We start from the raw sequence: 27,526 nt of genomic DNA, 5'->3' as shown, positions 1-27,526 counted from the left end.
CTACTTCTGCATGTCACACTGCAGCAGTAGGACAATGGAAGGGTCGGATTTGGCTGCCTCTTTAAACTCTTCCAAGGTGATCTCATCGTTCTGGTCCTTGTCCATCTTGGAGAAGATCTTGTCTACACGCTGCTGAGGGGTAAGCCCGTCCTCGTTCATACGCATCATGATCACTGTGCCTACCATCTTGTAGATGGCCTGCAGAGGGCAAAAAAGGGGAAATAATGCTCGATTTTGCCTTAAATACAATTAACAGTTTATTTTTAACACAGACACACCTCGATGATCTCCAGCATCTCCATGCGTGTGATCTTTCCATCTCCATCTAGATCGTACATGTTGAAGGCCCAGTTGAGTTTCTGCTCAAAGCTACCCCTGGAGGTGATGGACAGGGCGCAAATGAACTCTCTGAAGTCGATGGTCCCATCGCCATTTTTGTCAAACGTCCGAAACGCATGTTGAGCAAACTTGGAAGCATCACCATATGGGAAAAACTGCAGTTTAAAAATGAGAAAAACAAAAGTTTGCAATGAGACATTTGTGGCATTGGCCACTTTAGGTTCAACTGTTGACTGTTGAAGTATATACTATCCTTGATGAATAAACAAATGCAGTACAGCATGGGTGCTGAAGATCATTAATGTTACTTTAGGGTAGAGTAGCATTCATCTCTCAACCAGTACTGGTACTGGTATATTCTCTTCGGTACCAGTACCAAATGATACCCCTTTTTTTCTACACTGTACTTGCTCTGAAAACAACGGTGACAGTGTCAGGTGACAAAAGCTTACCCATCATGTAATTTGCAATTGACTGATTTAATCTCACTGTTTACTTGGTAGAACCAATATGTTCAGTACCCTAAAAAATACCTAAAGGTTTAACCAACCCTACATTCCTCACTTTAGTTTTACATTATTTTAATGTTTAAAATCATGCATTTTTTTTTTTTAAATTTCAATAAATAAATTTGCTGTAAAATTTTGTATTTGTGTATATTTTTGGACACAGACTCATCTTTTTGAGCTTTAGCCAGTGCTGTGTATAAAACATTAAAAGTACTAGCATGTTACTTTTACGGACTAATGTCAAAGTAATGTAACAACTTTCTCCAACAAGTAAATAAGCAACATTAGGGCTGTGCGATATGACCAAAATCTCATATCCCCATATAAGAATTCTATTGTCCCAATAACGATATAAATCACAAAAATGCAACATTTTCTGTAAATTATGTGAATATCGGGCAGCTCGACTTGCGGGAAGTGTTTCCAGCTGCGCGTCGTGTACCTGGAGTCGAGTGTTTTAACCGATGCATGAAACTATACATTTTTAGACATAAGTTGTAACGGCCGCCGTTTTCTTTGTGAGTATTTATTACACGGCGTGCTGCAGGGAAAAGCCTGTTCTAACGTTTGAGTCTAAGGTTTATTTTTTAGCACCTGGCGGCTCTTTTTTACTTATCATCCGTAAATAATCTGCTCTTTCACGTGATTCTGTTTATTTTGAAAAGTCTCAACAGGATCTTGAGCTTTATTGTGAAAGGTTTATGTGGAACATAAACAAGCGGACACACGATGCTGTTACCGTCGTTGTTGCTAACCACAATGCATAAAACAGGCGCTTGTCCGTCAGTAGTGTGGTTATATTAAATATAAGAGAAAGAGAGAAAGAATAAATTAATATAGCCACTACAGTGACCATCAAAAGGATGAAAAAATGTTGCCGTAAACCGTTTATTTTGCGACACCACGAAACAAACGATAACATTAAATAAAACGATAGACATTTTTATATCGTCATCCGATATATATCGTTATATCAAACAGCCCTAAGCAACATACTGCATTACCTTTGAGAAAAGTAATAAGTCACATCAAATACATGACTTTTTTTGGGTAGCAAGGCCAACATTGTTTTAGCTATATACCGAAACCTATTTAAGTTAAAGGTAGATCATGAATGTGGGCTTAAAAGCACATCTCAATGAGTAAACTCATTCAAAGTCTGTTACATAGACAGATTTGGGCTATGATGATAGTGTAGTACTTTTGTCTGGACGCCACTGCTGTAATCAAATGCACTCTCAGCATAAGTAAAACAGACATCCCTAAAGCTCCATAACAAGACAAGTCCATCAGAGAGACAGCAGGGACATTAGGAGTGGGTAAATCTCTAGTGTGGAGTATCCTGGGTGCAGTAAAACCACCATGATAAAATAATGTAAAGTGCAAGTGCTGGACATCCACAGAAGACAAACTTTATGGAGAGCCACAGGATCCTTCCAAGTGAAGAAAAGTATATTTTGTTCACTTCTTGTTTTTTTCAGTCGTGTTCATTTAAGTTAGGAGGTTGATGTAAGTGCCAATACCAAAGCTAAAATTCAGCCAAATGCAGCAGAATTAATAAGGTGTCACCTCACAGTAATGACCCTTTGACAGCGATTCAAACAAACTGGATGAAACCCACGAGTGTTTGAAGGTAAAGGAGTTGAATATTTTGCAGCGGTCAAAAGAGTCACCTAAACTCAACCTGATCTCAGCCATAAATTTAAATTACTGAAGACAAAAGTCACAGAGCCCCAAATATACAGTTAATGCAATACTTCTGTTCAACAGCTCAAACCTGAAGTCTGCACTCAACCCCTCATATACATAAAACTCTTAATATGTTTCACTAAACTGCTAAAATAACAACTGTCAGTGTATAAATACATAGACTAAACTGTACATCAAACTAACATACTGAGCAGCAATTACAGCTCTGCTTTTAAGCATTAATTGCTTGAAAATTAGCCTCATTTCTTTTTTTTTTCTTTGGCCACGTACACACAAAGTGCAATTTGCAAATACAGCATTTACCTTTCCAGCACTGACTAAGAACAAAATATTTTTTAAAGGATGTCGGTAGCTGGCTGTAAGAGACCCACGGAAGACCTGTTAGCAATGACACGCTGCTTATTAAAGGATTTTTTTCCTCCTTCTGCCAGCAGAACTTTGGAGAGATTATCCGTACAAACTGCAGTTGTTTTCTGTGCCCTTTAAAACCGAGTGGGAGTGAATGAGCCTGAGAGGATATGCAAAATTGATTTAAAAATATATTTTCCCCATCCAACCAATGAAAAATCAGCAGGCCTCTTTGCGGCACTGTGGCATTTTGAAAGCTCCAAATATTTTTGGAGGCAGTTTTAGGCAGCAACAGAGGCATTAATACAGGCTCCTCCTCCTTTATGTGCACTCAACAATTGATTAGTCAGCCTCAGTAACAAAGGCTTTCTATGTAACAGCACAACAATGCTATGAGTCATCTCAGATGTAACTTTTTTTCTTTATATAACTATGGGGAGAGAATGAGGAGGCAATGCTTGAGACGGCTTACTCTCACCTTGACATAGAGCTGCTGAAACTCCTCCAGGTTCAGAATGCCAGAAGGACAGTCTTTAAGGAAGCCCTTGTACCACTGCTTGAGCTCTGCCTCATTGAATTCAGTGCTCTTGGTCAGGTCATCCAGGACCTCTGGAGCCAGCTTGCTGTTGTGTTTCCCCATGATGCCTCACCTCTGTTGAAGAGAAGCAGAGAGAAAGAGAGAGCGGGAGGGTGACCACACAGGTGATGCAGAAACAACAGCAATAGCAGTGATGCCCCTGAGCACTTGCAACAAGCTCGGTCTCTGAGGATGGATGCAAACGAGGAATTACTTACACACAGCCAAACTCAGAGAAAGCCCTGCTGCCTTCCTGTGGCTTTGCCTGTCAACATAAATCATCTTAGCATGGCGCTCTGTCACACAGTAATCGTTTATTTATATTCCTCTTGCTTAAAAAGTTTATCATTATTTTTTAAGACAATTTGATCCCATTCATCTTAGTGTGTCTTACTATCTAAATATTTATATTATTCCTGTTTGGTTTTAGATTTAATGCTTTGGAACTTCTGCTTTTAGTTTATATCAATGACGTTTAATACTCTGACTTAAGTTTAGATCAGAAGCCCTGTGAAGACAGATTTTGGCTTATCCAGATAACTTTACAGTTAATCCTACGAAGGTGGTTCAGTTCTAATCAGGATAATTTGCCATGGTAATTTATGCTGTGAACCTAACCTGCTCTAGAGCAGATCTAGATTAGGGATCAACATGTATGAAATCACTGACTGATGACCAATCAATTCTCCAGAAAATAGCGTCACCATTCCTGGTAGACTCCTCAGACCTTTATGCATGAACGGTAAGAAGGTCTAAAGTTCTTAATATCGTGTTTCCCTCATAAGCATCAGAAATAAATGTTGGCACCAAACAATTTTACAACAATTTTAATGTTATATAAGCCTTAATATCTGATCCTAAAACAGAACACCTACACTATATTTGCTCACCTTATATGAAATTTGTATTATCAGTTAATCACCAGATTAACTGAAGAACTGTGGCATTTATTTCATCCTTTTTACACCCGTCTTGCATTTTACTTGAATATTTGAGCTGATAACCAGCTTCGTGCGACCACTTGATCACACGACTCCCGACTCCTGATCACCAGTGTTAGGTTAAGTAAATCTAGATAACAGAAATGTACCCTGAATAAAATCACTGCATAGTATAGGGCACATGTACTGAAGTAATAAGGCAATTCAGTGTTGTACAGGCGGTAAATCCACAAAAAAAGCCCCAAGGCTCTGCTTTGGGACCACTGCAGTTTACTGTTAATTAGTGCTCTCCCAATATTACTATTACAACCCAATATTGCGGTAAAGCATGTAATACACATGGCAGTCCATAGTGTCCACACTTTGCCTGTCCAAAGTGTTACATGTACCCGCATGCAGAAGTTGCAGGAAGCTGCAGTAACAGCAGAGGGATTTACAAGTATATGCATTTAAGCACCTAGCTTAACCATTTCTGCTCACTACCAACTTCTTGGCTTTAACCTCCTAAGACCCGAACTCTTCCACGGCATGCATCTTTTATTTCTCTTTGATATGAATGTAAAAACAAAGAATGACCAGATTGACCAGATTTTTTTTTTTACCTGATTTTTGTTTTTTAGAAAAATGAGAGCCACATATGAGGATAGTCGTTTAAAATTTCGATAGAACAGTAGCAGTATATTGTCCTCGTAAGTGGATATCAGGCCCTTGTAGAGCAAAATTGAGTATTTTGGTCTAAATAACCCAAAATGTGATGTCCACATATGTGGACACCATGTCCTAGGAGGTTAAATATATTATCTCCCCCTGATGGTAATCCAAGTTCTTCATGCAGTAATGCAAGTTCTGCATGCATGTCTATTACCTGTTCTGCAGTGATACTGGGTTGGCTATTATGTTTATATCCTGAATTAAAAAGAAGATTTTATTAAATTTGTAGTCAATCTAACCACTTGCAGCTGTCATTTATTCTAGCCTCAATTGAGCTGCTGAAATTTAATGCTAACAATAAAGCAACAGAGATTTGCACAATATATGTGTGTATATGTGACTTTAGCACTTAGTTCTAGCACTCTTAGGAAACATGCAGCAGATGGACTCGTTTATATGCCGCTATAAAGAGTTCAAAGAGGTTGCAGACCAAACAAGGACTACCAGCAGCAGTCCAAGTGTGGAGTTAAAATCCGTGGAGACCCACTTAAGAGGTAGCTAATTATGTTGCTGTTTAATCTATTTGTCGCAAAGTACTTGGCATGACAGCATCTCCACTATATTGGCCATAAAATGGCCCATTACTCCCATCACTGAGCACATATTCACACCACAGAGGACCACTGCAGTGCCTTCATGACGCCATTCCTGACTCATGGCCCTGTCTGACAGTTTTCACACTCTGGCACCAGGACACAGCCAATACTGCCACAGCCAAGTGGCCACAAAATCCTCAGAGTGTGAGGTCAGTGTAATGGCTGAAATATCATCCTGTCTTACTTTATAGCAGTGAGTCATACAGGAAGAGGCCGCTGAACCCCAAATCACTGCAAACTGCAGAAATATTTTAGACTCTGCATAGCTGTGACAAGGTGAAAGTGCTGTAGTGCAGAGAAAAAGTAATTAGGGACTTCAATAGGTGACAGGTTGTTTTAGCATTACCCCGCTTTGAAAAGGGTGGCTGTCATCTTAGCAGGTTAAAAAGCAAAAAGGAATTCTCTTAACAGCTGTCAAAGAGAAAAGGAAGGCTGTAAAAAGGATTCATTATTGTAGGAGCAATTGAAGACACTGAGGTGTTATCACAACCTTTTACTGCTCCTCTCTACATATACTCAGCAATGCAGACACCTTTGACTTTTTTAGTTTAGAGTTGCTTTAACCTTTAGACTACAACGCCAATTTCACCAAAATTGGGACAGTGTATGAAATGTAAACTCTCATAAACCTGTGTTTCATTTACACAGAATGTAGAAAACATACTGAAAAAAGACTTTTAAAGAAAGTATGAGGTCATTTTGAGTTTGAATGGAGCAACGTGTCTAAGGGCCACCATGTAGCATTCTCTCTTTTATTAACAGTACATAAACATCTGGGAACCGAGGACAGCAGCTGCTGGACTTTTGAAATTTTGCTCTGTCCTGATTTCTAGCTGCTCCACAGTCCTGGGTCACATTTTAACTTATTTTGCATTTCGCAATTCTCAAATTGTTTTCAATCTGAAACCTCTGGACTGCAGGCAGTTCAGCACCACTGCCTGCAGTCTCAGTGGCTCTTCTACTATAATGCCATGCTGTTGTAAGTGATGCAGTATGCAGTTCAGCATTGTGTTGCTGAAATATACAAGGCCTTCTCTGAAAAAAGGGTCATCTCAGTGAGAGCATGTTTCTCTAAAACCCCGTGTATACCTATCAGCATTGATGATAGCTTTTCAGAAGTGCAAGCCCACAGATTCCTCCAGATTCTTTGAATCTTTTGATTATAATAAGTACTGTACATGATGATATATTCACAAGAGATACTGAAGTCTTCACAATGTTGTGCTAACGAACATTATTCTGAAACTGTTCCATGATTTGTAGATGCAGGTTTTTGCTGACTTTTAGATGTGTTGATGAGCAAATTTTTTTTTTCTTGAAACAGCACAATATTTCAGCTTAAACACGTTGATATGTCCACTTCCATAATTTTCCATTCAAATGGACGCTCTGCACACTCTGGTCATATATCACTGTAGGAGTGCAGTGGTGTTTATTTATCTATAACACAAAACAGGCTGTCTGGCGTTACCATCAGCTTGCGTTGCTGTTACCAAGCTGGCAGTTGGCTGTTACTCTGAGCTCATTTGCATCAGCCAGTAAAACTTGAGTAAGCACAACAACTAAGAATAGCAGCGATAAGCAATGCACAACATAAAATGTGAAGACTGTTAACTGACAAAAACCAGCAACAAAAAAACAAATTAGCCAGATTATTTCAGTCCCGTATCTCAAATCGGCAAAACGTTGCAGTAACACTCTGCAGCTAGCATGCTCAGCATGCCCACGTTCTCTATTAAAAGCTAGCTCAAGCTATCTGTTTCCTTTTATAACATTAAAAATGTTGCAGCTAAAACAAGCATAAAACATGGTACTGCAACTGAGATACAGCTTAGCATGAATAATAGGTGGTGCTTGTGCACTGCTCTCACCTGAAACACCTGAAAGTAACGTCTGGGCTGCTCAGTCATAAGTGATCCACGCTCCTACTGCCATCTAAAATTCAGTACTTCCTTGCCATTACATTCATGTGAGAACAGGTGAGTTTTTCCACTGTGTGCAGTGATGCAAAGCACTTTAAATAACAAAAACAAGTATTAACAATAATAATATTAATTATGTAGGGAGCACTGAGTAATGCAAACCAACTGACAGAGATCTCTGCAACTTATAATAACCTTCAAAATATCCAGGTCAGCACACACACAAACCTTTAATTAGCTTCAGAAAAGTAAGGTATAGTCAGTTTGGTGTTCATTAAATGAATATGCACACTTTTTCTTAACGGTCTGAGTCTAAATGACTCAGTGTTTAATTGAGCAAATGTGTACATCACTGACTAAGGTAGCAAAGACAACAAAAAACAAGTTATGCCACAAGCAATTTATTTTGGATTGTACGCTCCAAGGCGCGCACACACACACACACACAATCCACAGAGTTGGAGTGTTGTTTCTCAGGTCCTACTGGGGAAGATGAGCTTTTATCCCTCTGTTAGTGAAGCAAATGTAGCAGATAATAGAGTTTCCAGAGAAAGACGGCAAGAAGCAAAAACTAGTCAGTCGAGCTGGATTCTTATTCCGTCTAGAAGAATCAGAATATATATGGCTGACAACTCACAAAAACAAACAACTTTAGGGTTCACTGTAATCATTTCGAGGTCGGGTTCTCGTGTTCTGAGCTCATCCTACAGAAGCAGAGATCTAATGGGGCAGAGATTTCGGGAATGGGCGTTATGGAGAGCTACAGTGTTTCTTTTTTCTTAGGCCGTCTTTCATTGCAAATAAGTCAGATTTCTGCAGAGCCAATGTGAAAGACTGAGAACACAGATTAATAGGTGTCCATGTCCTTTTTTTGTTTAGTCTGCCTTAGTTAGGCTTATGTGAGGGCTTAAGGCTGTGCCATTTGTACTTGAAGAAAGAAAAATGCGATCATAAGAATGCATGAAATACAGACTCCACACCCCGGACTCACTTCCCCCTTAAGTGATTTAAAAAGGTCTGCTGCTGCGGTCAGCTGCTCTACTAACTACAAAATAACTGATCAATCAAAGATCGGTGCCTGGCCCAAAACAACACCTGTGCCCATCAAACACAGAGACAGAAACACTGCCGCAAAAATGGTACCAAATGTGGATTAGGATGACACAGCTGCACACTGAGACAGAAATCGTTACTCTTCATCAGCATGTTAAACAGGAATTACGGTGTTTCCTAGACAACTAGTTTGTGATTGTGGCGGGTAGCAGGGACGGGGGGAGTGTGCATGTGCATATGTGCGCCTGAAAAAAGGTACAACAACATTTCCTTAAATAAATTAATAAAAATTTATAATTTGTGACAATAAATAACAATAAAGTATTCAGCTGCCTCTCCAGTCAGTTCCTCATCTTGTAATCTGGCCAGCCAAAACTTTCTCAAAATATCATTAGAATATAATTATATTATACTAATTACAATAATAATACGCAGTGTTGTCTGATGTCTCCTGCATCTTTCCAATCCATGCAGTTTCCTTTGTTGTTACTGATCTGAGGTTAACAGACATACAAAGGCCACATTAGGAAGTTGGAGGTGTGGCAGTTGGAGAATCTTTAGGTTTGGACTTTAATTTTCTGCACTTTGTTTGGGCTTTTTTTTTGCTGAGTGGCTCCTAGACGTTGTGGCTGTGTCACAGAGGTGATGCACCAAAAAATATTTTGTGATTTGTTTAGTTGCCAGCTGATTAATGCACTCCTTAAAAGTCTGCAAGGGAGACACCCACTTTTCAGGAAACCCTTGCCACTTACTCTCCAAGCTGTAACCAGTACCGAACAATGTTCACCTTCACAGTTGCGACTGAGCTCCAATCGACACATTTCAAAACCTGTAACTTTTACTTTGAAGTGGAACAGTCTGGGTTTGTGGTTTGCATCATCGTTTCACTGCAGTTTGCAGTTTCCATCCTAGTTTCCAGAGAGATGGAGATAAGTCAGCATCTTCCATGCAAACTACTGGTTACTGTGGTGACCTGCTAGTAACCAAAGCAATTGCAAGGACGATTTCACCAATTTCACACTAGTGACTGCCAGCAACCTGCAGGAACCACTCACTAACTTGTAGTGGAATATACTTTTTATCTGGCAACCGCTGGTTACCAGGGAGTCACTTAAAGAAAAAGCATCATCTGCAGACACAAGGTGAACCAAACAACCAAATAATTTTCCTCAACGTGCTAAACCCCCATGGAGAATGTCATTCGCAAGCAAAGACAATGCTCTTTCTAAATTTTCAAGTCAGATCAATTAGTGAATCCTGAATCCAAGATTACCAGTTTCCAGAGGGACATAATAAATCCTTAACAACCTAAGAAAGGATCCTATTCAATGAGAAATCAGCATCACCTCCTAATGTACTAATATGAGTATGTTTTAATGCCTAAATGCTGCTGTTTCCCTCTAGTGTACAGCCCAGAAAGTCAGCTCTGTAGCTCTTAGCTAAAAGATCAGTTGGTGTGGCAACATGCTGTTGTTCTGCATGATGACGTCTTCGACATTCCATTCACGTCAACACACAGTGCAAACGCACACGCAAACAGACACGCAAACATGTCGGCTTCAACCACAGACCTATTAGGTCTATCACACACTGACAATCTTACCCTTACAGACACTCACACGCTGACACGAAAATGACAGAAGAGAAAAAGGAGAAGAAGAAAAATGAAGAGGCTCCATATAGAAAAGACTGGAGCGGATGACTCAATCTGGATTCACACTTCTCAGAGAGAAGACAACAGACAGAGAGAAGGAGAACCACGGGGAGAGAAAAGGTGATAAAGATGGGAGGATGGAGAGAGATGTGAGATGTCAGGCAGATAAGAAGAGCTTGTAGAAAATTGTCCCAACAGCCATTCAAGAGAGAAAGACGTGTTTCTTATTGAGTCTGAAGGGGCCTTAATGCATGTTCATTCCAGCTGTCAGACTGATACTAAACACTAAGTAAATGCAGGGGACACTCAGTGTGTGTGTGTGTGTGTGTGTGTGTGTGTGTGTGTGTGTGTGTGTGTGTGTGTGTGTGTGTGTGTGTGTGTGTGTGTTTCCCCAGCATGATGGCATGATCTATCTGACTGGATAAACTGTTAAACCATGCAAGAGTCCACAGTACCTCTTTTTCCCAAATTCACAGCACTATGGGAGACTGATGTATGACTGAAGCGCTACACTCCAAGTTTCTCAGAGTGAGATCAGATGGCAGTAAGAAACTGTACACCCAAGAAAACCAACAGGGTTAGCTGTTTGAGCAAGTGCCCTGAAATAAGCTTTTCTTATTTGACAAGGCCTTCCTGTAGTAGTGACAGTGATGGGATTACAAGTCAGTTTTAGTGTTTGGGTCAACATTACACTGAGAGAATTATTCTTTAATGCATATCAACCAAACTCTTTTCTTTTGGGGGGGGGGGGGTTCAACCTCGACTGAGAACATTAACCTCAGCTTCTGTTTAATGACAGTGATTCATCTTTTCTGCAGTATAATCTAGATCAGAATATCAGAATGTGACACAGCAGGCCAAATCCTGAAAAGGTATCCATCCATGTTTGTTATTTTTTTTAAATAATTTGCCTGAGTTTGCATTTAACCGATGCGTGAAACTATACATTTTTAGACATAAGTTTTAATGGCCGCCGTTTTCTTTGTCAGTATTTATTACACGGCGTGCTGCAGGGAAAAGCCTGTTCTAACGTTAGAGTCTAAGGTTTATTTTTTAGCACCTGATGGCTCTTTTTTGCTTCTCATCTGTCAATACTTTGCATACTATTTCACGTGATTCAGTTTATTTTGAAAAGTCTCAACAGGATCTTGAGCTTTATTGTGAAAGGTTTATGTGGAAAATAAACAAGCGGACACGCGATGGTTTTACCGTCGTTGTTGCTAACGTCAACGCATAAAAACAGGCGCTTGGCCGTCCGTAGTGTGGTTATATTAAATATAAGAGAAAGAGAGAACTTTAAGAAATGAATATAGCCTCTACAGTGACCATCAAAACAGTGAAAAAATATTGCTGTAAACAGTTTAAAAGATCGTAAACAAACGATAACATAAAATGAAACGATAGATGTTTTTATATCGTCATCCGATATATATCGTTATATCGAACAGCCCTATGTCAGAGTAGTTGTTTTATGCAACTAAACTGGTGTACACCTCAGATTTACCACTAGTCAAGTTAGAAGTGTCTGATGTTGCCCCAAACAGGATGGCGCTGTCACAGTTCTGGGTCATTTGTGTGTGTTTTGATAATATTTTGTATTATGGTTTATTTTCAGGTTCATTTATAGTCATAGTTATTCTATTTTGGAGTTTCTTACAGACCCTGTTTAGTTTTTGGATTATTAGGTTCCCCCTTGTGTCTTTGCCCTGTGTCTCTCTGTGTTTATGTGACCGCTGTGTCCCCCGGCCCATCATGTCCCCTCTCATCTGCTGTTCCTCCACTCCTCTCTCAGTCTTGCGTTCTTTCATTTCCTGTTTTATTGTGAAGGTCATATGTTCCATGTTCAGTGCGTTTAGTTTATCATCCCTGGTCTCGTCATGTCTAACTTGTGTCAACTGTGTTCCCCATGTGTTTTCTGTTCCCTCATCATTGTACTGTGTATTTAATCCTCTGCCTCCCTCCGTTCAGTGTTGCGTTCTCCCTCACAGTTGTGTGTTTCCCCGTGTTCTTCCCCATGTTTTTGTTATTATTTTCCATTCTCAGCAAATAAAGCTGTGTTTTGAGTTCATGTTCCGCCTATGAGTCTGCGTTTGGGTCGTACACTGCCTGCTGCGCACAGCCGATTCGTGACAGGTGCTGCTATGCAAGGCAAAATGCCCAGATTTGGTACTCTATGTATCCAATGCTGAAATCAGCTACAGCTGCCTGTACCAGCACACCTCAGTCAAAGCAGCCATGCCAATGGAAGAATAATAATAGAAGAATTTTTATTGCAGTAGAATAATATGAAAAACATTAATTCACCCAATATTAAAACCAATAGTCATTTTGTCCTGCTCTGTAAACATGCTTTTCAGTGTTGTTTAGTTGGGCGTCTCTATGGAGACTGACTAGCTTTGGGAGACAGCCTCCAGTGGTCATTCAAGAAACTGCAGTTTTTTAGTTTTCAGGTTAGTGAAACTTTTTCACCCTTCGTGGCTGCCGATTGTTTTCCCAAAAAACAGATTTATTTATTCATTTACATTTACATATAAATGTTTTTTTCTAATTCTCTTTTGTGTTTTGATCGCTCTCTTGCTTCACTTAAATAAAGGCAGAGGAACCTTCAGTGCCTGCATTGACCATATCATATGGGGATGCTGTTTATCGTGCCACTGCAATACTTTATTTGAATTCACACAGTTCTTCGATGGAGTCCAAATATTTTTCTTCACAGACACTCAAGAGACTACACACAAGGAACAAAACAAGGGTGAATACACAGTCATTATGATGAGGCTCATGCGGGCTGGCTTTAACCAAACACATCCCAGAGGGGACAATGTGTTGGTGTCCCAGCGACTGAAAATGATTAGCTGGCAAAAGCTGTAATTGAGTTGGAAAGGAAGCAAAAATGGCAAGCTGGGCTCTCTTACAGTCTTTAGTTTTGTCTGTGTGTGTGTCTGTCTGTGTGCTCAGTGTTTGCAGTGGCAATAACCTTTGTGAGAGTGGAAAAAGTACGATGGACCGTAGCAGCAATAGAGGAACAATCAATCACATACCAGTCCAATACCAGCCTCCCTATGAACTGCACGGTCCAGTGTGTGTGTGTGTGTGTGTGTGTGTGTGTGTGTGTGTGTGTGTGTGTGTGTGTGTGTGTCTTTTCAATAGAGAAAGCAAAGGAAGTGAATAAAAGAAGACAGAGATGTCTGATGAGACATGGACTGCCTTCCTATTGATATGTGAATGAGAAACCCCAACCAGAATGGTCTTTATGGCAGCAGACCAAGTCATCAAAAATGAAATTGAACAATATGTCGCCTTGACAACAGCTGCCCAGCTCACTGCCAAGCCACCATCCGGGATGGAGAATGAGGCTTTCGGCCAATCGAAATAGTCCCTCTGCCAACTGGACCTGACGAAATGGCTGACAGATATATGAGCTGGATCTGTGATTTTATTGAAAATCTAAATATGTACCAGAGTCTTCCACATCCCGCGTGACGCTGATGTGTTTTGATTAGATATTGCTGAAGTGAAGAGAGGGCCATTACACTGTGGAAAACATCCAAACTGATTCAATTCTCATGCAGTCATATGATGAAATGTTAGAGGAGGGGGGAAAAGGCTAATCGTCCTCTATGTGAAAAGTTGACAAGTTATTTGTGCTTTCTGCTGCCCTTTTTGACATAAGCTTCAGAATAACGACATGGTTGTGTTTAAACTTTTCAAGCATATTAGTCGTCCTTCCAATCAGAGTGGTATCTTTTTCCTTGCAGCAGCCTTTTTGCACTTACCTGTATTGCATTCTCTTTTTTTTCTTTATCAGCTCTTCATCCAGAGCCTCAGATGATATTTCCTGGTTTTATTGTCTCTCAAAGAGAGAAATGAGACAGATGCGCACTTACTCAGTACACATATGGCTGAACGCAGGTGACTGATTGGTCAGATCTTTTTATAAATGCTGCAAATTCTTCCTGAGAAATTACGTGATCGGTGTGAACGGTTGTATTAAAAATAGGTGAGTCCCAAAAATATTTAATGCAAAAAATATTCACACAGACTTCAGGTGTGAAAGGTCTTCAGTCGTACCACTGGCCGGAAGGAAACGTCCATCTACCCATGAAAAAAGGCTAGCATAACAGGATGTAAACATTGATAATGCCCACACACAGACAGCATAAAAGTTGGGTGTAGCTTCTGGGACTGAAAAGTGAAACCCACATATAAGTGCCTTAAAGAGGCATGATATTTAGCGAAGGAAACAAATCTCGTAGTTGCAAAAAGACTTCTTGCCCTGCATAAATCTATCAACCAATAAGCACACAGTTTCACAGTGAGATCTGTCACTTATTTGTTAGATCTGGTTCCAAAAAACCAAGATGGCAGTGGCAAAAATGCTTAGCTCAAGGGTACAGCCATCTTTTATACTGTCTATAAAAGACAGTAGAAAAGTGTGAGATGTAATGTCAGCTAGCTGCATGCTAGCTCTATTCCTTAAAATGAGCTATGAACTAAAACCATGCACCCAACATTTGAGGTATGAACCCAGACCATGATCTTTGAGAGTCATTACATAGCTAAATCTTAGAAGAACTATTAGTAAGCAGGATTTTCCAGAAAAGTTATTAACCCTGGGACCTTCAAGTGGCATCAGAAATGACTATTTCATCTTGCACTTAGTTAATGTAGTGGTATTAATCCCATTTAATGCAAATTCTGAGGCACAGACGAACGGCGGAGGTGTATTGGCCTTGGTACATCTCCGTCTCTGGAGAGAAACTGAGGGAGAGACAGCCCACAACAGCAGGATTGCAGAGGTTAATGTCTCTTATATAAGGCACAAAATGACTTCTTACAATTATAAAAGGACATGTTGTTTCCTACAAATATAGTCTCATATTTAATCTCCATATCAAGTTATATCATAGCATGGTACGTGCTGCAGTAAGGACAGATTGCTATAGAAACACAGCTCACCTCAACACTGTTCAAATGCTAATTTAGGACTAGGAAAGCCTGGGGAGAAACACAGGGGACAAAACAGCTGTGTGCATGTACCCTTATGAATCATTTTCTCATCTAACCTTTAACCATCATATCTAAAAGATCAGTATTTTATTTATTGCCACAATTGCTGCACATTTTCTGAAGTCTGGATGATTCATTTCTGACTGCTGCACTAATTGTTGTCTATTTCTATAATTGTTGTCTTAAGTATTCCAGCAACTTATAAATATTGGGGATAAATATTGTGGTTTGTACTCTCTCTTCTCTCTGTGTCTATATGGAAACTGTTGTTTACTTTTGGGCCACATGTCACCAGTGGCTAATATTTCCCCCTTTGTCTGTCTTTATAACCTGATAGTATGTGATGGTGTTTTTGCCTCAAGTGATGAAATATGTTTGTTCTTTTCATGTTTCGATGGAACCACTTTCTTGCGTATTTTGCAACTGGACTTTGTTGGAGGTTCTTGAGGCAGCTCTCTTTTTAGGTACCAAAATTCTCACTGGAAGCTGACATAGGACACTGCCATCTTGTGTTCAAAAAAACAAGCAAGATGAAGAAGATTAAGAATAATATCTCTGAGAAATAACTGTGTGTGTTAAACTATGTTTAACTACCTACTTTGCTAATAAATCACATTAAATTTTAATTTTAATTCATATTTAACTATTAAAAGCTGTTTGCTTTTTTTAGATGTGTGGTCATCAGAGAACAGCTCCTACAAACATGCGGTTTTATAAATTATCAGAATATAAAGTGTTTAAAATTAGCTCAGCCTGAAACATCTGCATAGACCTTAACCACATAGAACAAACTAAACTGAATGGCTGTCCACTATTAAAGGTAGACACTTTCTAAGTTTGGATACAAGAAATAATTCATAGTGGATAACTGTATGGAAATCATACTTGGTGAACACATTTCAGCCTGTCACTTTTAGGGGTACACCACTGAATCAGATGGATGTCAGCATCAACTGATATTAGCATTGTTGACTGGTATCAGCAAATATCAACAAATACATTTTCTGATATGTCGGACTTTTGCTGAATGTGTTTACATTTAGTTAACTGTTTCAAAACAGTGTGATGAATAACTTGTAATACTCAAGATGTATCTGTTTTCTTGTTTTAGCAAAAGATATAAAAAAAAACCCCTCATAATTAAATTATATAAAATATTGGCATTACTGTACCCGGTGGCCAAATTATTGTTTAAAAGATTGTCGCTAACTCAGAATATCACAATATATACCTCCTTAGTCATTTTCCTCATTGATAGGTTCATATAAAAATATTCCAACATTTAAAAAGGTAGAAAAGAAAATCATACATTCCCCTATGAGTCTTCCTTCTCTCACCCCCAACCAGTCAACCAGCAGATGGCCCCGCCCCTCACTGAGCCTGGTTCTGCTGGAGGTTTCTTCCTGTTAAAAGGGAGTTTTTCTTCCCACTGTCGCCAAAGTGCTTGTTCACAGGGGGTCGTATGATTGTTGGGTTTTACTCTGTATGTATTATTGTAGAGTCTACCTTACAATATAAAGCGCCTTAAGGCGACTCTTGTTGTGATTTGGTGATATATAAATAAAATTTTATTTAATTTAATTCTTTCAGTTGTGAAATAGTTAGACAGATTTGGAGGAATAAGGGGACTAGTGCAACTGCATTGGTCGTTAGCAGATTGCCATGATCGCCTGGAGCTTGCATGGCAGATACTGACAGATCTGCAAACACTTGCCATTTACTCTCTACCCGATTGAAAAAGTCCGACCAAAAACAGAGAATATTAAAAGTAAAAATTTTATCTTACAATTGAACCAAAATATTTCAAAAGGCACAACAAAATGGTCCCTACTTCCAGTTTGCATCGCATTATTCACAGTCTTACTGTTGCTTAGAGAGCAGTTGGCAAGTTGTTGCTGACAAGTCAGCATCTGAACAATTTGTTGATGATCAAAGCGATCACGAGAATATTTTCAGTGGACTGCATACTTTTTTGTGATTAATTTCATCCAACAGCAACCAACTGGCAACCACTGAGAGAATTTACATTGTTCACTAGCAACCACTATTTGACAGGCAGTCACCAACCAGTCTCTAGGCCTGTGTGACCCAAAAGACAGTTTATAGTGGTAATTAATTACAAATTAACATAACTAATAACTCACAGATGAAAAAGGGAAAAAACCTTCACATGCAAGACTCATGATTCCACCACCAACGTGGTGGATTGAAGTGGAGATCGTTGATTTCCTGTACACAGAAATTAATCAGCACCTATGAGACCAAGTGCACAAAAAATGTTTTTAGGGACATGAAAATAAAGGTAGAAAGTTTGTGTCCAGATGAGAGACGATCACATGGCTGACAGACAGAGGAGTCAGACACTTTAACAACTAAGGACAATTTTAGTATCAAGGCTCACATAAACTGCTTATTTTAAAGTGTGGGAGGGAGCCTCTAACAGCGGTGTCCATTAGTAACTGTGGGTGTTCATTAGTTATTCATCAATAATACCTAACTCCTTCACTCAACATTCCTTTGTTTTCCCACAGCCAATGTCATCCATTCAGAAGCAGACAGGAGCTAGGACTGTGCCCCCCACTCCCTTGCCACAGTAATTTTTTTCTACCGCAACATCTGCCTCCCTGGCTAATAAAGCACGAGACAGGAATGGACGAATCAATCAGTCAAGAGACGCGCATGCAGCAGCTCATGCCAGCTGCCCTCACAAACACAAAGCACACACTGAGCCAGTGATGCATGAGACAGATGCACAGTACACCTGGCCACAGGCTTACAACAAAATGGAAGTGATACAAGGGGAGAGAATAAAAAAGAGGGAGATGTGTGGGGGGAGGTGGGGAGGGGGGGTCAGTGCATCTTTTATCCACAGATGTAGGACATGAAAAAAAAGGGGGGGAAAGAGGACACTGGAAAAACAAACAACACATTCAAATGAACAGTCACATACAGGAAATTGTAGTGTAACATGTTCCTGCAAGCTGATATTATTGTACTACACAGAAAGTGGATCAATAGGTCATTCTTTCCGGGGGGAAGAGCATGTAACGATAATAATGTGTTTTCCTTTCCAGTGATCTGTCACTCAGTCAGCTGTTGTGTGTAACTGTAGCTTCTTTCCACCCACTGTTGGAAATAACAGTGGCGCTTCGGCTGTGTTTAACAATGCTGCAAAGATCAGGTGATCAACCTACCGAATGTTTAGGGAACAGCCTGCTGCTGCTATTATGTAATGAGTACAAGGACATCAAAATAAATGTCCCTGCTATGGATTGCTCTGAAGCGAAGTAACAAACATGGCAGTTTTGCAATCAGCCACAGTACTGTACCTGATACCGTTTTCAACTTGTGAATTTTCTGTCTTTCCACAAGTCATCCTGGCAACATGTGGCCCTGGAGACACCTACTGGACTTTTTTAAGTACTTTGGGTGATGTAAACATAACAATCATGTAAGATGCAGTCACGAAACATTACAAGTGTGTAGTTAAGATCAAAATGAAAGCCATGTTCGAAGATGGTAGACAGATAAAAATACAACTTCAGGATACCCCTAATGCTTTGAACCGGATGCAGGAGCCAATCAGATGTTTTGTAAGGTGGCCTTTGCCGTATTTCACCAGATTAGGATCTGGGGTTATTGGCGTAGGGATGCACCCAGCTATTCTGATGCTCATTCAAAGCTAGCTATTGTAGCCGTGAGCTGATTTATGGAACTGTGCCATTCAATTGAACATGTTTGATGCTTACTTAGCCATCCATTAGTGGTACACCGATTCCCAGAAAAACCAATAAGGACGGATCTTCTTCTACAGGACCAAAGAAGCCAATGGCAAAAGGGCCAACAATTTCTTCAATACACAGCAAATTATTGAATATCCTATCACAACTAGCGACCGTCGAATGTCAACTCGTAGCAACAACTATGAGTGAGCAACTGAATGACTACCAGTGTAACGAATGATACTGCAACCAAACTGCTAATCTGAACAAAAGTACCGAGCCACCTACACATTACACCGACAGGAGCTGCACACGCATAGAAAACCAAGCCACAAGGCTTCCAGCATACAGTGTTTATGCTAATGTTAGTCCCATGTCGCTCAATGGAGCGGACTTCTAAATACAGTGGGAGAACAAACCTGCAGGTCACACTGAAATCATAAAAATTTAAATGTATGAATTTATTTTACTTCTCTGCATTTAAAAGGAGACAAATACGAGGAATAAAAGTAAATCAGTAATTACTAAAAAAGAATAGTTGAGAAAATAAGGAAATTATTGTGAAATGCCAGAGCTTCACAGCATTATTCAAGATATTTTTAACTGTTATATTTTGTGTTTTCCTTTACATACTTAAAGACAATTTAACCATAAATTGATACCCAGTGAGCAAAAACTTGTGTGACAGAAGCTGCAGAAGATGACTTTGCATCTAAATGTTGAGAAATGGTCAAAACATGAAGGATAAAAAGCCTCTTTCCAGCTAAAAATGGTTGAAAAGTGAAAGAACACACTTTCACCTCAACACCTCTAAAAGCCATAGGTTTGGACTGGCCAAAGGCCTGTATTAATAAGTTCACCATGCTTCACACAATGAGACCGAAATATAATTTAAAACTTTAAAACCTTTTTTTAAATATTAAAAATACAGAATGGCTCCCAATTTATTACAAACTGTAATATAAAACTGGTCCTTGTTATCGGCAGTTAGCCTAAGTCAGGGTATGTGTATCCTAGTGGCGCTGTCACTTGGTGTTCGCTCGCTCTGTGGTAGAGTATCACTTCCTGTTCCTGCTCAAACACAGTGGTGTTTCTGAGTAGCTTATTTGCTTAGCGATTTAATTAACAACTTTTAAATACATTCTTCTTTCATAGTATAATCTTCACGTGCTTCCTCCGAAGCACACTTTCTGTGTACTCACTACCTAATTTATAGCCAAAGTATTCACTCACTGTCTCTGTACTGTCTCGCTAGCCTAGCCTAGCTCGTAGCCGACTCATTAGCACCATGGCTACTTCACCTGTCCCTCCTGCACTTTCTTGCTCATTGTGTCAGATGTTTAGTTACTCCTCGGCCTCCTTTAGCAGTAATGATATCTGTAACAAATGTAGCATATTTGCAGCGCTGGAGGCCAGGATTACTGAATTGGAGACTCGGCTTCGCACCCTTCATTCACCCGCAGCTAGCCAGGCCCCTGTAGCTGGTGCAGCCGAAAATAGCGTAGGCCCCGCTAGCTGTTCCCCGGCAGGTCCCAAGCAGCTGGGGAATCAGGGCGGCTGGGTCACGGTGAGGAGGAAGCATAGTCCTAAACAGAAGCCCCAGGTACACCACCAACCCGTTCATGTGTCTAACCGTTTTTCCCCACTCGGCGACACACCCGCCGGGGGTCAAACTCTGGTAATTGGCGATTCTGTTCTCAGACATGTGAAGCTAGAGACACCGGCAACCATAGTCAATTGTCTTCCAGGGGCCAGAGCAGGCGACATTGAAGGAAATTTAAAACTGCTGGCTAAGGGTAAACGTAAATTCAGTAAAATCATAATTCACGTCGGCAGTAATGACACCCGGTTACGCCAATCGGAGGTCACTAAAATCAATATTGAATCGGTGTGCAACTTTGCCAAAACAATGTCGGACTCTGTAGTTTTCTCTGGTCCCCTCCCCAATCAGACCAGGAGTGACATGTTTAGCCGCATGTTCTCCTTAAATTGCTGGCTGTCTGAGTGGTGTCCCAGAAACGATGTGGGCTTCATAGATAATTGGCAAACCTTCTGGAGGAAACCTGGTCTTGTTAGGAGAGACGGCATCCATCCCACTTTGGATGGAGCAGCTCTCATTTCTAGAAATATGGACAAATTTATTAAACCCCCCAAAATATGACTATCCAGAGTTGGGACCAGGAAGCAGAGTTGCAGTCTTACACGCTTCTCTGCAGCTTCTCTCCTCCTGCTACCCCCCCAAAAACCCATCTCCATAGAGACTGTGTCAGCTTCCAAAAAGACAAAAAACAAACTAAAAACCAGCAACAAACAACTTAAACATAAACAATCACAAAGAAAGAACAATACAGTATCCACATCTGAACCAAAGAGTAAAACAGTGAAATGTGGATTATTAAATATTAGGTCTCTCTCCTCCAAGTCTCTGTTAGTACATGACTTAATAATTGATCAACAAATTGATTTACTCTGCCTTACAGAAACCTGGTTGCAGCAGGATGATTATGTTAGTTTAAATGAATCAACACCCCCGAGCCATTCTAACTACCAGAAATCTCGAAGCACAGGCCGAGGGGGCGGTGTGGCAGCAATTTTTCACACCAGCCTATTAATTAATGAAAGACCAAGACAGACTTCTAATTCATTTGAAAGCCTGATGCTTAACATTGTCCACCCCAGCTGTGAAACTCAGAAACCAGTCTTACTTGTTATCATCTATCGTCCACCTGGGCCTTACACAGAGTTTCTGTCTGATTTCTCAGACTTTATATCTAATTTAGTTCTGAGCTCAGATAAAATAATTATTGTGGGTGATTTTAACATCCATGTAGATGCTAAAAATGACAGCCTCAACATGGCATTTAATCTGTTATTAGACTCAATTGGTTTCTCTCAAAATGTAAAAGAACCCACCCACCACTTTAATCACACTCTAGATCTTGTTTTAACATATGGCATCGAACCTGAACATTTAACAGTGTTTCCTGAAAACCCTCTCCTGTCTGATCATTTCCTGATAACATTTACTTTTACAATAATTGATTACACAGCGGTGAAGAGTAGACTTTATCAAAGTAGATGTCTTTCTGAAAGCACTGTAACTAAGTTTAAGAATATAATCCACCCACTGTTATCATCTCCAATGCCCTGTACCAACACAGAGCAAAGCAGCTATCTGAACGCTACCCCAACAGAGGTCGATTATCTTGTTAATAATTTCACCTCCTCACTACGTACGACTCTGGATACTGTAGCTCCTGTGAAAACTAAGGCCTCAAATCAGAAGTACCTGACTCCGTGGTATAATTCTGAAACACGTACCCTAAAGCAGATGACTCGTAATCTGGAGAGGAAATGGCGTGTCACAAATCTAGAGGATCATCATTTAGCCTGGAGAAATAGTTTGCTGCTTTATAAGAAAGCCCTCCGCAAAGCCAGAACATCTTACTATTCATCACTGATTGAAGAAAATAAGAACAACCCCAGGTTTCTCTTCAGCACTGTAGCCAGGCTGACAAAAAGTCAGAGCTCTTTTGAGCCAACCATCCCTTTAACGTTAACTAGTAATGACTTCATGAACTTCTTCACAAATAAAATTTTTATCATTAGAGAAAAAATTACCAATAATCATCCCACAGATGTAATATTATCTACAGCTACTCTTAGTACCATTGATATTAAGTTAGACTCTTTTTCTCCAATTGATCTTTCTGAGTTAACTTCAATAATTACTTCCTCCAAACCCTCAACGTGTCTTTTAGACCCCATTCCTACAAAACTGCTCAAAGAAGTCCTGCCATTAATTAATTCTTCGATCTTAAATATGATCAACCTATCTCTAATAATCGGCTATGTACCACAGGCCTTCAAGCTGGCTGTAGTTAAACCTTTACTCAAAAAGCCATCTCTAGACCCAGCAGTCTTAGCTAATTATAGGCCAATCTCCAACCTTCCTTTCATATCAAAAATCCTTGAAAGAGTAGTTGTCAAACAGCTAATAGATCATCTGCAGAGGAATGGTTTATTTGAAGAGTTTCAGTCAGGTTTCAGAGCTCAGCACAGCACAGAAACAGCTTTAGTGAAGGTTACAAATGATCTTCTTATGGCCTCTGACAGTGGACTCATCTCTGTGCTTGTCCTGCTAGACCTCAGTGCAGCGTTCGATACTGTTGATCATAATATCCTATTAGAGCGATTAGAACATGCTGTAGGTATTACAAGTACTGCACTGCAGTGGTTTGTATCATATCTATCTAATAGACTCCAATTCGTGCATGTAAATGGAGAGTCCTCTTCACACACTGAGGTTAATTATGGAGTTCCACAGGGTTCAGTGCTAGGACCAATTCTGTTTACATTATACATGCTTCCCTTAGGCAGTATCATTAGAAGACATAGCATACATTTTCACTGCTATGCAGATGACACCCAGCTCTATCTGTCCATGAAGCCAGATAACACACACCAATTAGTTAAACTGCAGGAATGTCTTAAAGACATAAAGACCTGGATGGCCGCTAACTTTCTGCTTCTTAATTCAGATAAAACTGAGGTTATTGTACTCGGCCCTGAAAATCTTAGAAATATGGTATCTAATCAGACTCTTACTCTGGATGGCATTACCTTGGCCTCCAGTAACGCGGTGAGGAACCTTGGAGTCATTTTTGACCAGGACATGTCCTTCAATGCACATATTAAACAAATATGTAAGACTGCTTTCTTCCATTTGCGCAACATCTCTAAAATTAGAAATATCCTGTCTCAGAGTGACGCTGAAAAACTAGTTCATGCATTTATTACTTCCAGGCTGGACTACTGTAATTCATTATTATCAGGATGTCCAAAAAACTCACTGAAAAGCCTTCAGCTAATCCAAAATGCTGCAGCAAGAGTCCTGACAGGGACTAGAAAGAGAGAGCATATTTCTCCTGTTTTGGCTTCCCTTCATTGGCTTCCTGTTAAATCCAGAATTGAATTCAAAATCCTGCTCCTCACATACAAGGTCTTAAATAATCAGGCCCCATCTTATCTTAATGACCTTGTAGTACCATATCACCCTATTAGAGCGCTCCGCTCTCGCTCTGCAGGCCTACTTGTTGTTCCTAGAGTATTTAAAAGTAGAATGGGAGGGAGAGCCTTCAGTTTTCAGGCCCCTCTTCTGTGGAACCAGCTTCCAGTTTGGATTCGGGAGACAGACACTATCTCTACTTTTAAGATTAGGCTTAAAACTTTCCTTTTTTCTAAAGCATATAGTTAGGGCTGGACCAGGTGACCCTGAATCCTCCCTTTGTTATGCTGCAATAGATGTAGGCTGCCGGGGGATTCCCATGATGCATTGAGTTTTTCCTTTCCAGTCACCTTTCTCACTCACTATGTATTAATAGACCTCTCTGCATTGAATCATATCTGTTATTAACCTCTGTCTCTCTTCCACAGCATGTCTTTATCCTGTCTTCCTTCTCTCACCCCAACCGGTCGCAGCAGATGGCCGCCCCTCCCTGAGCCTGGTTCTGCCGGAGGTTTCTTCCTGTTAAAAGGGAGTTTTTCCTTCCCACTGTCGCCAAAGTGCTTGCTCATAGGGGGTCATATGATTGTTGGGTTTTTCTCTGTATCTATGAAGCGCCTTGAGGCGACTTTTGTTGTGATTTGGCGCTATATAAATAAAATTGAATTGAATTGAATTGAATTGAATAGTGGAACTCGAAAAGGATGAATCATTGCAACCCTAACTTTCACTTATGAGATTGTGTCCTTTCTTTTTTCAAAAATCTTTCCACAGTCCTGAAAAACAAATTTAGAAGTAATGGGACATTTTTTTAGAGACCATGACAACATCCATGTACATCTGGGTCTTGGTGGCTAACAGCAGAGATTCTCCAATGGTCATTTTCCCGGCCAATTTGAAGTTCTGTTTTTCGTGATCTGCTGATATCGATTTTCTATAACTAAAAGCAAATACAAGCAAATTATGTTTAATGCAGCATTTTAATTTTCAAAATAAAAAGTGATTAATCTTTACAACTTCTCCCAAACTCCAGCGACTTATGGGATCTTTTCTCACTACTCTGCTCTGTTAATGTATGTTTCTGTACGCCCACCTTTACCCAAAACATCCTACCTTACCAAACAAAAGCTCCCACAGCGTTTATATGACAGAACAAAAGTCAGCTACTTACATTATTTTTCAGCATGTTTATAACTTTACCACATCGCCCCTTTTGTACTTGTCTCCATGATTTTCCTCACACCTGTTGATCCCACACTGCTGGTTTGAATCTGTGCTTTGGATAGCTTTAGCTTTAGCAACTTTGCCTTTGTTGGCTTATTAAAATGTCCATGTTCGCCAGGGCGATGGTGATTTAAGTTTTGTATTAGGTTTGTGGTTCTGGACAGTTTACTTTGGAAAACTTTATAACTCCAGTTACAATAAAACTTTTACACTAATATTATGTTGGCATTTGGCTGTGAGTGTTAGCACAACTATTTACCTGTGCAGCTGTACGTGTGTTGCACATGAATGAAACAAAATGGCTCATAATGGGACACAGATGAGCCTGACTGGCTAGTCACCGGTCCTGGCCAACCACGCTGGAAACTGGACGATCCCAGCCCCTGGCCAGTCAATCGGTGCATTAAAAAAACTCAAATCTTAAACTTAAACACAAAAACAGAGCAGTGAAAGTGTACCGTGTGGGTCTGAGACCTGTCGTGCACTAAGGACCGGCTGCTCCTCAGTTAAAGGCCAGCAGCCAAAGGACTGCAAAGCCAAAATTATTTGTCACTGCCACAACCATACCATCACAGATGTGCTTGTGTCTTGTTATTTTTATGTAATAATGCTTTTTTTTTTAATTATCTCAAACACCATAAATTATGTGCAGACTTATCATAGAAATAGAAATACAGATAGAAACACACGGTGCAATACTTTGATGCATGTGATTTGACTGTTTGAAGCCCAGGAGGCCACCAGTGATGTGAACAAGCACTCACTCACTCACACACACACACACACACACACACACACACACACACACACACACACACACACACACACACACACACACACACACACTCATTTAAAGCTGGTCTTATTGATTGTCCTGGTATCATCCAGAGGACTGAATTATGTAGATAAAACTAAACTACCAGCTCAGCCTGCTTTGATCACCCATATCTGCCTCACTCTGCACTCTCACAGGTCAGCAACAAATGACTCATGGATACAGTTTTCTCTCGCAAACACACAAACACTGACTCCTGATATTCATCAGTTACATTTAGCGCAACCATCCACTCAGGGGGCAGTCAGAGCCTCCATGTATTTGCTAAAAACAGCAGGATATGCAACTACCATGCTTATATCAAGCCATTAACAGAACATAGTCAGAGTCCAGTTTCAGTCTTGAAACACGGAGTGAGCTTTATTTTGTTCAGCCACTTATTGCTCCTAAAGCATGAAGGGCATCCTAGCTCTGACTTCCCAAAGCTGCATTTTCAGGTAAAGGCAGAAGAAAACAGCATATTCTTTAAAAATGACTCACCCAATGTAACAAACGCCAGGGTGATAATGACTGCTGTCATCACCAGAGTGCCTCTTTTGTTTTGAACAGGGAAACGTGGACCCAAGTTCAATTGCCTCTACAGCCCCAAGTGTCCTTGAGCAAAACACTTGAAGCTCTATTTGCTCAACAAATACAGTCCAGTCTACCTAAAACACCGACTTTGATTCATTTGCAGTGACAAATTATCACAGTGATACAAACAGGGGAGAGAGTTAAGTTCATCCTTTCTGGATAATAGCCAACAGCAAAATAGTGTCCATGACTTCTTGTTTTAATCTCTTTTTTAGAAATTAAAGGCAGATTTGACACATTTTCACTACCACCTGTGCACGTTAATATGACGATGAAAACAGAGTATTTACAAATATGCCAAATAAATGTCCTCCACTTACCCTGTAACGCGTGGAAGAAGATTAAGCTCCTTTCAGCCAGAAAACAAAAGCCTCTCTTTTTCTTTCCAGCTATTCTCGCGGCGGTGTTTTGCTCCAAAACAGTTGTTCCCTTATGTAAAATAACCTTCGCGTTAACTCACCTCTCTCTCTGGAAGCAGATGAATGAACCGCTGCGTCTCCCTTGCCAACACATTTGCATAAAGCCCGCCTCTCCGACCCGGAGATTGGCTAGGTTTCCGTTTAAAGGTGGACCCCTTTTAAGTGATTCGACGGAGCCGCATGTCAATAAAACAAAGAGCGCACAACAAGCGCACGCGCCTGTGCCCTCGCGTCCTGTCTCTGTAGCACCGCGTGCGCAGCAGAGAGAGAGAGAGAGAGAGCCCAGTAGTGAAAAACTGTAAAGAACAACACATCTCCAGCGAAAACAGAAATACACACGACACATGTTCGTTGTCCTGTGTAATTTTCTGGTACTTC

The 27,526-nt window shown here is 40.2% G+C and overlaps 1 protein-coding gene across 1 annotated transcript; it reads right to left on the bottom strand.

Annotated features, from left to right (window-relative positions):
• Positions 1-27,189, bottom strand: LOC146644291 (visinin-like protein 1). Its single transcript, XM_085396259.1, has 4 exons — positions 27,050-27,189; positions 3,385-3,558; positions 279-494; positions 1-198 (listed from the first exon to the last, which is right to left on the bottom strand). Exons 2-4 carry the CDS (start codon positions 3,544-3,546, stop codon positions 1-3), a joined length of 576 nt encoding a protein of 191 aa, XP_085252385.1. The 5' UTR covers positions 3,547-3,558; positions 27,050-27,189.
• Between the last annotated feature and the right edge of the window lie 337 nt (positions 27,190-27,526).

This window comes from Rhamphochromis longiceps, linkage group LG22 (assembly GCF_057381845.1).
Source record: "Rhamphochromis longiceps isolate RC_006_pf linkage group LG22, R_longiceps_female_GT1.1, whole genome shotgun sequence".
In the NCBI taxonomy this organism is placed as follows: Eukaryota; Metazoa; Chordata; class Actinopteri; order Cichliformes; family Cichlidae; genus Rhamphochromis; species Rhamphochromis longiceps.
Note: the sequence above shows the minus strand (reverse complement) of the source record. Positions and strands in the feature narration are given on the sequence as shown.